At 39.6% G+C, this 13,627-nt stretch overlaps 1 protein-coding gene across 2 annotated transcripts in view; it reads right to left on the minus strand.

The window, feature by feature from the left end:
• Positions 1-13,627, minus strand: part of cap1 (CAP, adenylate cyclase-associated protein 1 (yeast)) — a 44,148-nt gene that overhangs the window by 7,686 nt on the left and 22,835 nt on the right. For both annotated transcript variants that reach the window (XM_078567054.1, XM_078567056.1), the window contains exons 7-11: positions 12,767-12,872; positions 9,718-9,877; positions 8,593-8,765; positions 7,224-7,347; positions 6,189-6,271 (exon numbers count right to left, since the gene is read on the minus strand). In XM_078567054.1, coding sequence (XP_078423180.1) covers positions 6,189-6,271; positions 7,224-7,347; positions 8,593-8,765; positions 9,718-9,877; positions 12,767-12,872 — 646 coding nt within the window. The remainder of the gene's footprint in view (positions 1-6,188; positions 6,272-7,223; positions 7,348-8,592; positions 8,766-9,717; positions 9,878-12,766; positions 12,873-13,627) is intronic.

The following is a 13,627-nucleotide window of genomic DNA, read 5'->3' on the forward strand; positions in this document are numbered from 1 at the left end:
ACCATTCTCTTGGAAGAATTTAAAAACTCTCTACCTTCTGTAATAAAAACCCATATTGAAGACCAAAGGGTTGCAACTTCTAGACAGGCAGCAATAATGGCTGATGATTATGAGCTGATCCATATGTCATGAAGAGATATTAAGGTATATAATGTTATTGGAGACTATTTTAAATATAGGTTTAGTCTGTGTGTGTTAATTGGATTAAAGCCAACTAGCCTGGGTGCTTTGATGTATAGTAGTTTTGAGATGTAAACAGCAAGGGAAAAGGGTGCATTTGCATTTTGTTGAATAAACCTTTCAAAGACTGGGGGTGAAATCTTGCACCTACCTAGGAGACACTAAGCAATGTTTATATTACTAATAAGATTGGTACTATGAAAGGGGTTCAAAGGGTCTGGTGATACAATGAGAACTTGCACTCAAAGGGAAAGGGTAGGTATAACAGAAAGGAGTTGTGTGTATGCAGAGCAGAGGTATGGAATATCTAAGCAGCTGTAAGCCTACAACTGTCTCCAAAGGAACCAAATTGAAAGGAACCTCATTTTGAATTTGTAAGGTGAAAAATGCTTTGCCTGGTATCTGTTTAAGTCTATTGGTTATTGTTGCCTTAGTGGGGATTAATTTGGAATTTGTTTAAAAATGATAGTAGTAATTTGTAGACATGTTTGTGTTTAATATCTTGTGGTAAATTAATAAATGTTTCACTTAGTTTGACATAAGACCTCAGGAGGCTTGGTGGGGTCATTTCTGAATTCAGAGTTGCATCTAAAACATACCAATTGAAAATACAGGTTATGACAGTTGTTTAAAGTTTCCCTCTGGAATTTTAAACAGCTCAACCCTTATAAACTGCTATGTCATAACACCATAAAACAAAACCATTTTTCCAACACCCCCATAAATTTGAAAAGGATAGAAAGTGGGAGTGTGAAAGGAAAGCAAGTAGCCAGGGTAAAGAATGGATAGCTGGGAATACCTTGAGATCTCCTCCCCAGATCAGGAAGGATGGTTCTGAGGGTGGAGATGAAACTCAAAGGCCTAAGTGTTTTAATTGTAATAAAGTGGGGCACATTCGTTCAGAATGCTGGAAGTTGCGAGGGAAGCCCATGGGACTTATTGGAGTTCGTAAGAGCGAGTCCGAAAACTGAATTCAAAAAGAAAATGCCATGGATCAAATTGTAGCTTTAACTACAAATAAGGGTCTGGAGGTAACCACTGCTGTAAATGCAGGTAGTGAAGTGAATAAGGTAGATGAGAGATATAAAGAGTTTTTGTCTAAAGGAAAGATGACCCTTTTTCATCAAATGATACAGCTAAACCCACAACTATATTAAAAGGGACACAGGAGCTACTCAAATTCTTTTGCTGGAGAAGGACCTAGTTTTCCCCTCCAGAGTTCAATGAAAGCTAAGGTATTGCTAAACGGGATAATGGAGTATATCCTGGTCCCATTGCACAAAGTGCAATTGGAGTGTGATTTGTTGTCTGAAAATCAGTGGTTGTTGAGTGGTTAAAAAATTACCCATGGATGGAATTGATTTACTCCTGGGCAATGATTTGGCAGGAGTGAAGGTTATAGCTTCACCTACAACTACGGGAAGTCCGAGAGGGGTTAAAGAGATGGAGCAGTTACAAGGACAAGTTCCTGGTATTTTTCCATCGTGTGTGGTGGCTAAACAAAGTCCATCACCAGAGGTCAAAGTAATGTCATGAGCAGATGTTAGAGTAGCTGAAACTTTCTTTAAGGATGAGGATAATTCAAAGGAAGTGTTTGGCATGTCTTCATTAATTGAGGCTCAGAAAGCAGGTCCAGAGTTAAACAAATTAACAGTCAGCTCACACTGAAGCTGAGACAGAAGGAATTCCAGGGTACTGTTACATTAAAAAGAGTTCTGATGAGGAAGTGGAGACACCCTCACAGACCTGCAGATGAGGAATAGATGGATAGTGGTACCGCCCAAATATTGTAAGGAGATATTGCAAGTAGCACATGAAATTCCTATGGCAGGACATATAGGAATACAGAAAACCCAAGCATCAATAAACAGGCATTTCACCTGGCCAAGACTTCATAAGGACTTATGTTTTACAAAATTGCACTGTCATACAGGTAGGTAAACTCAACATGTAATCAAACCAGCACCTTTAATACCCATACCAGTTTTTGAAGAACCAGTCGGGCATTAGTAGATTGTGTAGGACCGTTACCCAAAACAAAAGCGGGATATCAGTATATCCTTACAATCATGGATATGACAAACTGATTTCCAGAAGCTATTCCTTTAAGGACAATTACAGCTAAGGCGGTAGCGGAAAAGTTAACGAGTGAAAAGCTGAGTTATGACCTACCAATTGAAACACAATCTGACCAAGGTTCTATATTCATTTCCAAAATTTTCCAGGACTAATCAGCAATTTGGGTAACTAAAATCTACTGCCTATCATCCACAGTCATAGGGAACTTTAGCGAGATACCATTAGACTCTCAAAGCCATGATTAAGGACTATTGCCATGAATATCCAAAAGGATTGGGACAAAGGATTAGATTTCTTACTATTTGCTACCAGAGATTCTCCAACTGAATCCATGGATTTAGTCCATTTGAATCGATCTATGGTCACGAAATAAGGAGGTCCATTAAAAGTTATTAAGGAAAAGTTTCTAAAGCAGAAAGATGAATCCTCCATGTTGGATTACGTGTCCGCGTTTCTAGAAAGGCTCACAGGAGCATGTGAAGTAGCACGAGAGCATTAAAAAATTTCGCAAGCAAAAATGAGAGAATGGGCAAACATGCTACAACTAGAACGTCCCAAGTAGGAGATGAAGTATTGGTATTATTGCCTTTGCAGGGTGAGCCCATGAAAGCTAAATTCGGTGGCGCCTACAAGTAGTTAGGAGGGTTAGTAAAGTGGCTTATCTGATAGATACCCCTGAGCGCAGGAAGAAACGGTAATGTTACAAACATGTTGAAGCAACATCATTGTGGGAAGATGATAAGAACGAGCAAGTGTGCCAGGTGGTAGGAGTAAATGGAGGATGACAGATAGTAAGAGTAAGGTAGAAGGAGAAGTAGACAGTGCACAAAGTAAACCTCTTACAATTCGACTAGCCAATACGAAAATACAGGACAGTCAGACACTTATATTTAGAGGAAGGACCACGTGAAGGTCTAATAAGGTTACTTAGGAAGTATAAGGGAATTTGTAGGGTTACATCTGGATGTACTATGTTAGCTAAACATGATGTGAACATAGGAGACTGTCAATAAAACAACATCCTCATCGGTTGAGCCCAGAGAAACAAGCTCAGGTAGAAACAGAGATCCAATATAGGCTGGACAAATTGATTGATTGGGCCTAGCCAAAGTGGCTGGAGTTCACTGGTAGTGTTGGTTCCTAAGCCAGATGGATCTACTGGATTTCGTATAGGCTACAGGAAAGCGAATGCAGGAACAAGGGCAGATTCGTACCCAATTCTTCGTTAGAAGATTGCATCGATAGAAATGAGGCACTGCCAACCCTATCTAAAACTGATCCATTAAAAAGGGTACTGGCAAGTGCCATTAACATCAAGGGCTAAAGAAATATCCACCTTTGCTACACCAAGTGGATTGTGCCAATGTCAAATCATGCCATCTGGGTTTAAACACACCCCAGCTACATTCCAGAAACTTATGAATCAAGTCGTAGCTGAAGTACATAACCGAGTGGCTTAGAGTCTTAATATATGTAACACATGGAAGAACATTAAAGCCATTAGAGGACTTGTTTAAGCAATTTCAGTTGGCTAAGTTATAAATCTGGCCAAAAGCGAATTTGCAAAAGCAAGGGATAACTTACCTAGGTCACATCGTAGGACAAAGGCAAGTGTTGCCAAGAACAGCAAAAGTGAGCGCTCTAAAATAATTCCCCATTCCTAAAACTAAACGAGAAATCATGAGATTTTTGGGAATGTGTGGGTTTTATCAGAAGTTTGTACCCAACTTCAGCACAATAGCTGTACCTCTCACTTATTTAAGAAAACAGGCAGAAGTGGTATGGTCAACAGAATGCCAGCAGCCTTCGAAAAGCTGAAGACAATCTTAATAAATGAACCAGTGTTGGCCATCCCAACTTTGCCAAACCTTTTAAAATGGCAACTGACGCTCATGGCTTGGGGGGTAGGTGCAGTCCTATTACAAGATGATAAATTAGGGGTTGAGAAGCCGGTGGGGTACTTTTCCAAGAAACTAAATCAATATCAGAGGAAGTACTCTGCAGTAGAAAGAGAAACTCTAGCATTGTTGTTGGCCCTTCAACACTTTGAAGTTTACGTCTGACACGATAACAAAGAAACACTAATGTACACGACCATAATCCGCTTGGGTTCATTGAAAAGTTTAAAATTCGAAACGCGAGACTGTTTAGATGGAGTCTATTGTTTCAACCATACAACGTAAAGATTGCTCACATTGCCAGTAAAGATAATGTGATCACAGATGCAATGTCCGGGTATAATACACAGAAATAAGTTAAAGGGGTAAGAAATGCTGAAGATTGTATGGCGGCGGCAGCCGGGATGAATGGAAGCAAGGCTCCTGTTTTGTTGTCCATGTGTCACATGCCTTGTGATGAAATGCATTTTTGAAATGGCACTTCATCTCTTAAGGGTGGAGGCATGTAAAGAACATTTTTTAAAAAATTTCTGTTGGGCTGTGGATTAAAATTACAATGGCTGCAGTTTGAAAGATATGTCTACTGGAGCAGTGCAAGGGATATATATAATGTTGCTGTCCTGGAACAGAGTGTGCCATGAAAGACAGGATGGTGTCGAGGAAGAGTCTGGTCTAACAGGAATCTGCCTGGCAACAACATTTTAATTGGCTCCTAACCAGGTGGCCAAGATTTGAGAGAGAGCAGTACAGCAGAAAAAGCTCCTAGCCCAAAAAAAACCCAAAACCTCTCTCTCTTATGTGCGTAAGATTCCAGTAATTCTACAATAGCTAGTTGTTTTTATTTCCCCTATCTCTATAACCGGCTCTCTTTCTGAAAAACCCCTGTCAAGAGGCAAAGGAGAAAGTCACTGTTAGAGACATTGAAAAGCAAGTGCTCAACCAGTGAACTAAAGACTGAAACTGCTGGGAAGACCACCTTGTGTCAAAGAACTGAAAGGAATTTGGAAGACATCGATCAAAATCAACCCATCGATTCCTGTACTCCGGAATTGGTGCCACTGAACTGTTTTATCCCACCCTTAAAATCCATTTTTTGTGTGTGTCTTTTATGTGTGCGCATAGGGATAAAAAAAAGGGGGTAGAGTTTAGGTTATAGTGTTAGAAGTTAGCATTTCATATTTCTTTCTTTTGCCACTGGTTAAAGACAATTTGTTCAATAAACAGTTATTTACTTAAGTTTACAAACCTGGTACTTGTATTCTGTTAACCTAAATTAAACAATTAGGTGGTTTGATCAAGCTTTTCACATTTGTCGGGGCTCGGGGAACAGTGGTGCTTGATATTACAGCGCACTATCCCCAGTGAGTCGTGACAATAACGGGTGTCATTTATTACAGCATGCTTCAATCAATATAATCTAAACTATATTTTATTAGGTGTCAGCAGTGGCTCAATTAATAGCACTTTTGCCTCGATATGGTGGTTTTGGGTTCAAGTTCCACTCCAGTGACAGGAGCACAGAAATCTAGGCTGACACTCCCACTGCCGTACTGAAGGAATGCTGTGCTATCAGAGATGCCACCTTTCAGCTGAGAACTTAAACCGAGGCCCTATCTGCCTCTCAAGTGGACAAGATCCCATGGCATATTCTGAAGAAAAGCAGAGAAGTTACCCCTGGTGAATATTTAATCTTCAATCAACATCACAAAAATAAATTCTGGTCATTATCACATTACTGTTTGTGGGCCCTTACTGTGCACAAACTGGCTGTCACGTCTCCCACGTTGCAATTACACAGTGATTTAGACTTTAAAAAAAATACTTCAATGTCTTTAGGAAGTCCTGCGATTGTGAATGGTAATTCCTTTTAACCCCTTGGCCTAAGTGTTTGCATATATTACAGAACAAACTAAGTTGCCCCTCATTAAAAACTGCTGTTGTTTCCTGCAATGTTCATTTCCTGTGTCGAAAGCTGTTGTTTCGTTCTGATTAGAATGCTCAGTTATTTTTCTCCTCCCCGGCTTCAATTACCTGAATTTTCACATCCCTGGAATTTATGATCTCCACAATTCCAACAACATCATCAAAAACTAGACCCATTTTCTTACAGTTATCTGTAAAACAAAAAGCAACAATGTGTTAGGCTATAAAAATCTGCCTCATTACAAATACCATGAAATCTCATTAGCACTTGCATTTAGTAAGCCACACAATCTGGTCAGGAATAGATAGATACAAAGGCGCTTCATTCTTCTCTAAATATTGATTATATAATTTATTCCATTAATAAAGCCCTGCATATTAGGACAAATTGCAGCACCCCTACAGATGCTTTGGCTAAGCTCAGCTAATTCACCAGATGGCAAGGATTGAACCTTGAAATTTCCTCACCTGCATGGCTGAGTTACTCATTGGACAAGCATACTGAAGTATAAGTGAGGTTTTTCTGTTACCAAGGTGACCATTATGAATGTTGGCATACTTCAAATTAGTATTTGGATTAAATATAAAAAGAAACTGCGGTACGTGGTTGAGTGGCCCAGAGACTAAAGAAATGATAAACAGTAGTATGGTTTGATATGAAGAAAAATCATATGCAAGCTTTTCATTTGATCAGGTTAAATTTGAAAACGGAATACAGCAAATACAGACAAATTTACAATACATTTGTCACAGCAGAGATACCAGGTGTTTTCCTGCAACAAGGGGGAATTATGGAGAAGTCACCTGAGTCTGCAGCTGGGCCACTCCTAGTGATGAATTACAGCACACACAGCAAGCTGTGTTTCCTTCCAAAGAATGTGAGGGAAGGTCCAAAGGAAGACAAATAATCATTGCATTCAAGTTTTGTTTTAAATTACCAGAAGTCTAACAAAATCTAAGAGATACAGCATTAACAACTGAATGAGACGTAAGTCACGATTTAGTCAATGAATTTGCTTGCCTGATGAAAGGAAAGTAGATCAAGCCACCAGAAATTTTATGATCATTGAGCTGCAGCAGTCCTAATACTGGGAAAAATGAAGTATAATCTTAAAGATCTAATCTTTGCTCATTTCTGCTTACCAACAATGATAGAGTTGATCTTGCCTTTGACATTAAGGGTGCTGCTTACACACTTGTACACATATACGACCTGCTTCAACTCTGTGTCCTGAATCACCAGGTTACTGGCATTCTCTTGGTTTTCCTACAAGCAGGGAACAATGCAAATCTTTCAGATAACTAAAAGACAGTGAGGGATTAATTTTAAAGTGATCTCATATATTGAAGGATGCTTGTTTACTCATTCATTATTTCGCTCATGCATGAATGCTAGTTAAATAGCTGGCTGATCTACCAGTGCTCAAAGATACTTCTGAAATGAAGAAGGTCATGGTGGTAATGGGAAAAACTGTCAAAAGAACATTTGTAAGATGCAGAGTTCATGATTACCAGAAGATCCCAATTCAACCTTTCCCCCACCCTACCCAAAATATTCACAAATGCTGTCAATCTTTTTAAACCATCATTGCCCTTTGTTTCTTTTCCCTTCCATTACTGATACCTGCTGGCACTTCATCCAAGTGGTCATTATTCAAGTGAAAGTCTTGACAGTGATTATCATGAGTGCAGCACAGTTGAATCACATCATATAGTTCATTCTTCCACTGATGCAAACTTCCAGTTGCTGAATCTTGATAATCAGGCCCAGGGACCCTGACCAATTTTTTTCACTTGAACTTAATGACCCGATTGCCAACCTAGCTCAGATAAGTGAACTCATCAGGAATTAAAGCTTAGCTGATTTTCACGTTTATTTTTAAATTCACGTACTGCCCCTGCTTCAAGTCCATCTACTGTCTCATTCATGCCACTGTTATCTTGGGCTCAATTACTCCGATAATGTCTTTGCTAATCTCCAGTCCTCGACAAATGTTAGTCCCCGCAAAGCTCTGTTGCATAGCCCAGCTTGCATGAAGTCCCATTTGCCCAATACCCTCATCTGTGCTGACCACCACATTCCAGGTCCCACCCCCACCCCCTCAAGTTTAATATTCTCATCCTGGTTTATGAAATCTCTAAGATTTTGCCCCTTCCATGTCTTTGCAAGTTCTGTCAGCCCCAGAAAAACCCTCCTAAACTCCCTATCAGGCATCCACAGATAAACCAACACTGGGGTCACAGGGACAGCTATTGAGGTGCAATATTGATGACCTTTCCCTAACTCAGTTCAGGGGCACCAAGGCCAAGTGGAGCCTATTCCAGCTGAAATCAGCTATCCAAGCAAATACTAGGAATTGAACCAAGGATTCTCTTGGATACATGGCATTATGGCACATTGGTGATACCTGTACCCACTAGATCATTAGGGGAGCTTCTCCAAATCTTTCTGAAATCATACAGGTTATTATCCAAGAAGATACTACAATTCAGTCTAACTTAAAAGACTCACCACTTTCCATTTCTTCCCTTCCAATTCAAGCACGGGTGGCTCTTTCTTGGCTGCAGGCTTTGGTGATGGAGTAGCTGCTTTGAATGGCTTTGGACCAGTGTGGACAGATGCACTTGTTTCTCTTAACGTTGGGTTCTTGTGAGTTTTACTGGTATCCGGCACATGCTTCAGTCCTGAATTAACAGACATATACAGCTTAATCCAAGATATATTTTTCTTCACATTTTCACTCATCTCCAGCTGTATGCATCTTAACCCCATTTGTGGAATAGCACTCTAGTGCAGAAGTACTCAAACTTTGTCTTCATAGGCCATTTTGGTGCACAATCATTGAGCCTCATGGACCACACAATGTTTCAATCCATTTGCAAGCTCCCAAGATATTGTAGATAAATCCTAAATTAAGATACTGAGGTTATCTACTGAATAAGGCACTAGCACTAAATCATCCTTTTCCAAATATTGTGGCTACAGGAAATTCAACAAATCAATATAAAAACCACAAATAGAGTTAGTGAGGCTTCATGGGCTAGACTGCTAGAGCTCAGAGGAGGCAGATGTGGTCAGTGGGCTGCAATTTGGGACATACTGCTCTACTACATAAGTGTGCAATTCTTATTTACAGTCTTAGTTATATACAGCATCTTTGGAGAGTCTCTGTTGGAGTGCTTTTCCTTTACCACTTTGCACTCTTTCAAACAGATGTCCAAGTGAAAGTACGTTAATTCATTCATTCTCCATTTCTGTTTTTTCAAGTGAATTACAATTTCCAACAGTAACTCAAAGTTAACTCTGCAAATATTTTCAAATTTCCATCGTCATTACTGAACCAACAGAATCTTCCACCTTACTGCTCCTCTACTGAATATAGCAACTTAGGTGCATTTTACTTCTCTTAAAGCCAATGGATACCACAGTATATGAGCTCACCAATAAATCAAAATTATGCTTTTCCTCTCAAAGAAAGGAAAGCCCTAAAGTTAACATTACATTTGTGCAGTCTATTCTGTTTATGGTCCAACCATCAGAATTCAGAATATCTTTGGATTTAATAGTTACCGTCGTCCATTTATACAAGGGTGGTGATTTCAAATTAGGTATCAAAACATGCAGTATATTACTTACTACTTGTAATGCTTGCTCCCTTGTTAAGGTCTTCAAATAGAGCTGATCGTGAACTATTCGAGTCCAAGAGAGAAGTTTCTGAAGGTGGAGGTGGTCCAGGAGGTGGAGGGGGGAGAGTTCCTCCCGATGGAGGTGGTGCAGGAGAAGATGCTTTAGGACCCTTGAAAGACAATTAGGGGGAAATGAAATCACTTTTCAAAACAATGAAGTGCATCCTATGAATACTGTTAATATGAGGCATGGAAAAGTTCAACACCAGTAGACACAGGGAGGTATCAACTTAAGCAAATCACTGCACTCAAGTGGGCAAAAGATCCTTCTATCATGGTCAAAACAAGAGAAAACCCAATGTAATTAAAAATCTGCTATTCGCCATTTCACAGACCTCTCAAATTCACAACAAGTGCAGATATTTGTACTAAGATCCAGTAATTGCATATTGGTGCAAGGCAAGTATGTGGCTTTAACCTCATTCCTTAAGTTTCACAATTTAGACACGGGCTGGCAGTTTGGGGGAGACATTGATTACTGCCAAAATAAAGCATTTTAAATAATCCCATCATTGGGGTGTGATTTCTCTTGACAAGATTTAAAAGAAACCAGAAAAAAAAAAGAGAAGAGTATTGGTTACAGGTCCTCCCTTAAAACGAAACATCTTGCTTGAACTGTAACAGATACAGTACAAAGGGACTCAAGGTGAATCCTTGCTAAGAGCTCTCTGTATATGTCACAAAATTGTTTGAAACAGTATTCAGAATTATTAAAATTTATAACAGAGGCAATTGCTTCAATTGTTTCATTCATATCCCTATTAAAATCTATTACATACTCCATTTCCAACATTTTCAGTGAGATAATCCATATTCTAATAACAGCCTGCACACAAAACTCTTCCAGCATTCTCTTAATCTTCAATTTATATTCTAACAACTCACCAACTAGTGGAAATAGTTTTCCCATTGACTTTATCAAAGCTAAATGCCCTTCAGATGTCCTCTTAACATTTCCTGTCCTAACGAAGCGAGCTTCAACTTTTGTAGATTCTCCTTGATCTAAAGCCTCATATCTAGTGCACATTTTGATTTATGGTAAATTTCTAAAAAAGAGTGCAGTGAATATGGTTTTTAAATAATAGATCAGGGTTGATATTAGATGAAGGGAGCTTTTGCATGACACAGCAGAAACTCTAGGTGGTGCAATTGCAGTGCAAGTTCATGTTACAGCCCATGCAGAAATAGCCAGTATAACATGTATAACATCCCATTAACAATAATGATGGAAGCCACTGATTGAAATAATTTCCAGTGACAACCCTAGGGGGTGCACTGGGTATGACTGAACAACCTATAGCTCTGCAGTTAATAATCCACTTTCCATAGCACTATACCACATGTTTACTACACAAATGGTCCATTATGTCAGTGCCAGACTTTTGGATTGTTTCAGCAAAAAAGCAATTCTTGTATTGGGAATCTTAAAGTATTGAGTGAAGAAGATGGGCAACAAGATCAAGAGCATTCTGTGTCACACAACCTTACTCCAAGAGAATAGTTTAAATCCCAGAAGCCATACCACAAAGTGAAAAAACGGTCAGTATTGTTTTAACATCATGATGTCCATAAACTGATTTAATGGAATTGTTGCGATTAGCCCAATAATTAACACAATTATTTGGTATTTGAGTGCAATTGTCCATTGCAGTTCCATTCATAGCTGCCAAAGACAGTTACTACTTTGAATTCTCCAGCATCTGACTATTTTTCTTAGAAGGGCATGTTTATCATTTTGTGCAATTGAAACCACCTATTAAGTGATAAATTTCAATGCATAGTTCATGAAAATCATGCAAACTGCCTTAAACCAGCAAGCTCCATTCAGATTATGGTCCTTTCCCCCACCACCCCCTTGGGCAGTTTGAGCGAGCTACAACATCCCTGCTCTCAAATTCTCTACTCAATTATCCCCTCCTTGCCACTTCCATCTTTGCTTTCAAAAAACCACAAAGAAATCTCCCCGATTTCACATCTCTCTATTCTCTTGTATTACCTCATCAACTTCCTCCTCACAGCAGTTTGGAGACTTATTGCACAATAAGCAGGTTGTTAACCAAAACCATCCAGGACTACAATCTTTTAATCCTGAAGCTAATGAAGCTTTAAACTCAGCCAGCTTCAACCTTCGGGTAACTTAGCTTATTCAAGAAATCTCCATGCACAATTAATTTCATGCATATTTCTAACCAATGTGCAAAATGAATATAGTATCTGCCTTTAGTGGGAATGTCTAAAAGACCACACCATTTAAGTTTTAGTTAAAGTATTAGATACTTATAAGCACTCATTTCCAGATGAGGAGCATGTATTGCAGTTGACTAATTTCCATGCTGCCACTTCTGCAAGTAAATGGGTCCCTTAATGATGGTCAGAGTATCTGTTCCACATGCTCCCATTTTCCCAAAGTAATTTTTGAATACTGTAATTTGAAAATTCAGAGTAATCTTTTACTCAGGATAAAAGTCTTTGAGCTCCCAATACACTGGAGAGTAAATGCATCAAAGGCACAGCATGCAGATTACAACATCCCAGGTTTGGTTCCTAATCTCTACCATTACCTTATCTTAAGGTAGGGAGCAAATGAGATGTAACTAATGCCTCAGCATCCCTGGACTGAGGGGAGGGGAGGAATATCAGAATTAAGTTGCTGTCTTCATGCCGAATCCTCAACAGCAAAAAGTAGCAGGATATTTTACTGTGGCAGCCAAGGGCAAGAATGAGAAGCATGAGTAGCTGATGGTGACAACATCATTTCACCAGATGCCCACACAAACAGGAAATTTCAAGCAGGGATCACTGACTCGCAACAATTGCATTAACAGTGATTCTTGCAAAGCTAGTAAGAGATGAACTGTTGCATTCCCTTTACTAACACTGGCTGAACTCCGTGAACTTGATGCAAACCTGGTCTGTGTGGCTCAATATGACAGGAATATTCTAGTGAGCCAGAGGAGACCAGCACCAAATCATTCCATACAGAAAACTGGGGCACTTACAGTCTTGCTCCATGAAAGCCCAGTGGTGTGGTTTGCTTTGATGTATGCTTGAAGTTCAGTCCAGAAGCTTATATAGGCCTTAACCCATTCCACATGCTTTTTATCACTGAAATTGAAAGAGTTAGTCAGGTTAAATATCACTTTTCTACAAGCTTCTCCTTCCATCTATCTTTATTTGCTTTTCTGTGCAACTCACCTCTTACCCCAATGACAATACATCTCATCCATGTACAAGCAGGAAATTTGAGTTGGGGTGGAATTTATGGCAGAGGTGCTGGGAGCAGTAGGTATTTCTATCACTATCCTGCTGCATCTAGTTCTGGGTCCAGACAAATAATGGCTTGCCCTGGAGATGCTATTACAGTGGTTGTGGTTGAGAAAAAAAACCAACAGCCAGAGTCTTGGAGAAGTTAAAAATTTTCAAGTAGGAAGAATTAAACGACTGGATGGTTATGGATCTACTGTTATAGATCTTTTCTTTGTTGCTTAGTGCAAAATTTGTGATTTTGCATCATTATTCAAGGCAGTTGGGGATGATTCACCCAAACTCCCCCTTCCCAGTCTTCCCCTTGGTGCCCCCACTTCCATTTCCAGACTGATTCTGATTTCAAAATGTTATTTTCAAAACCAAGTGCAGAGGCTAGCTGCAGGGCATGAGCAGGCAGGAAACACAGGGATGGGTTCTGGTATCCACATGTGGGAAATTTAATACAGTTTAGAACATAGGAAAGGAGTAGGCCTTTAGACACTTTGAGCCTGCTCCACCATTCAATAAGATCATGGCTGATGTGATTGGGGCCTTAACTCCGCTTTCCTGCCTGCCCCCCCATAACCCTCTACTCCTTGCCAATCAAAAATCTG

Source organism: Cetorhinus maximus, chromosome 21 (assembly GCF_964194155.1).
Source record: "Cetorhinus maximus chromosome 21, sCetMax3.hap1.1, whole genome shotgun sequence".
Taxonomy (NCBI): domain Eukaryota; kingdom Metazoa; phylum Chordata; class Chondrichthyes; order Lamniformes; family Cetorhinidae; genus Cetorhinus; species Cetorhinus maximus.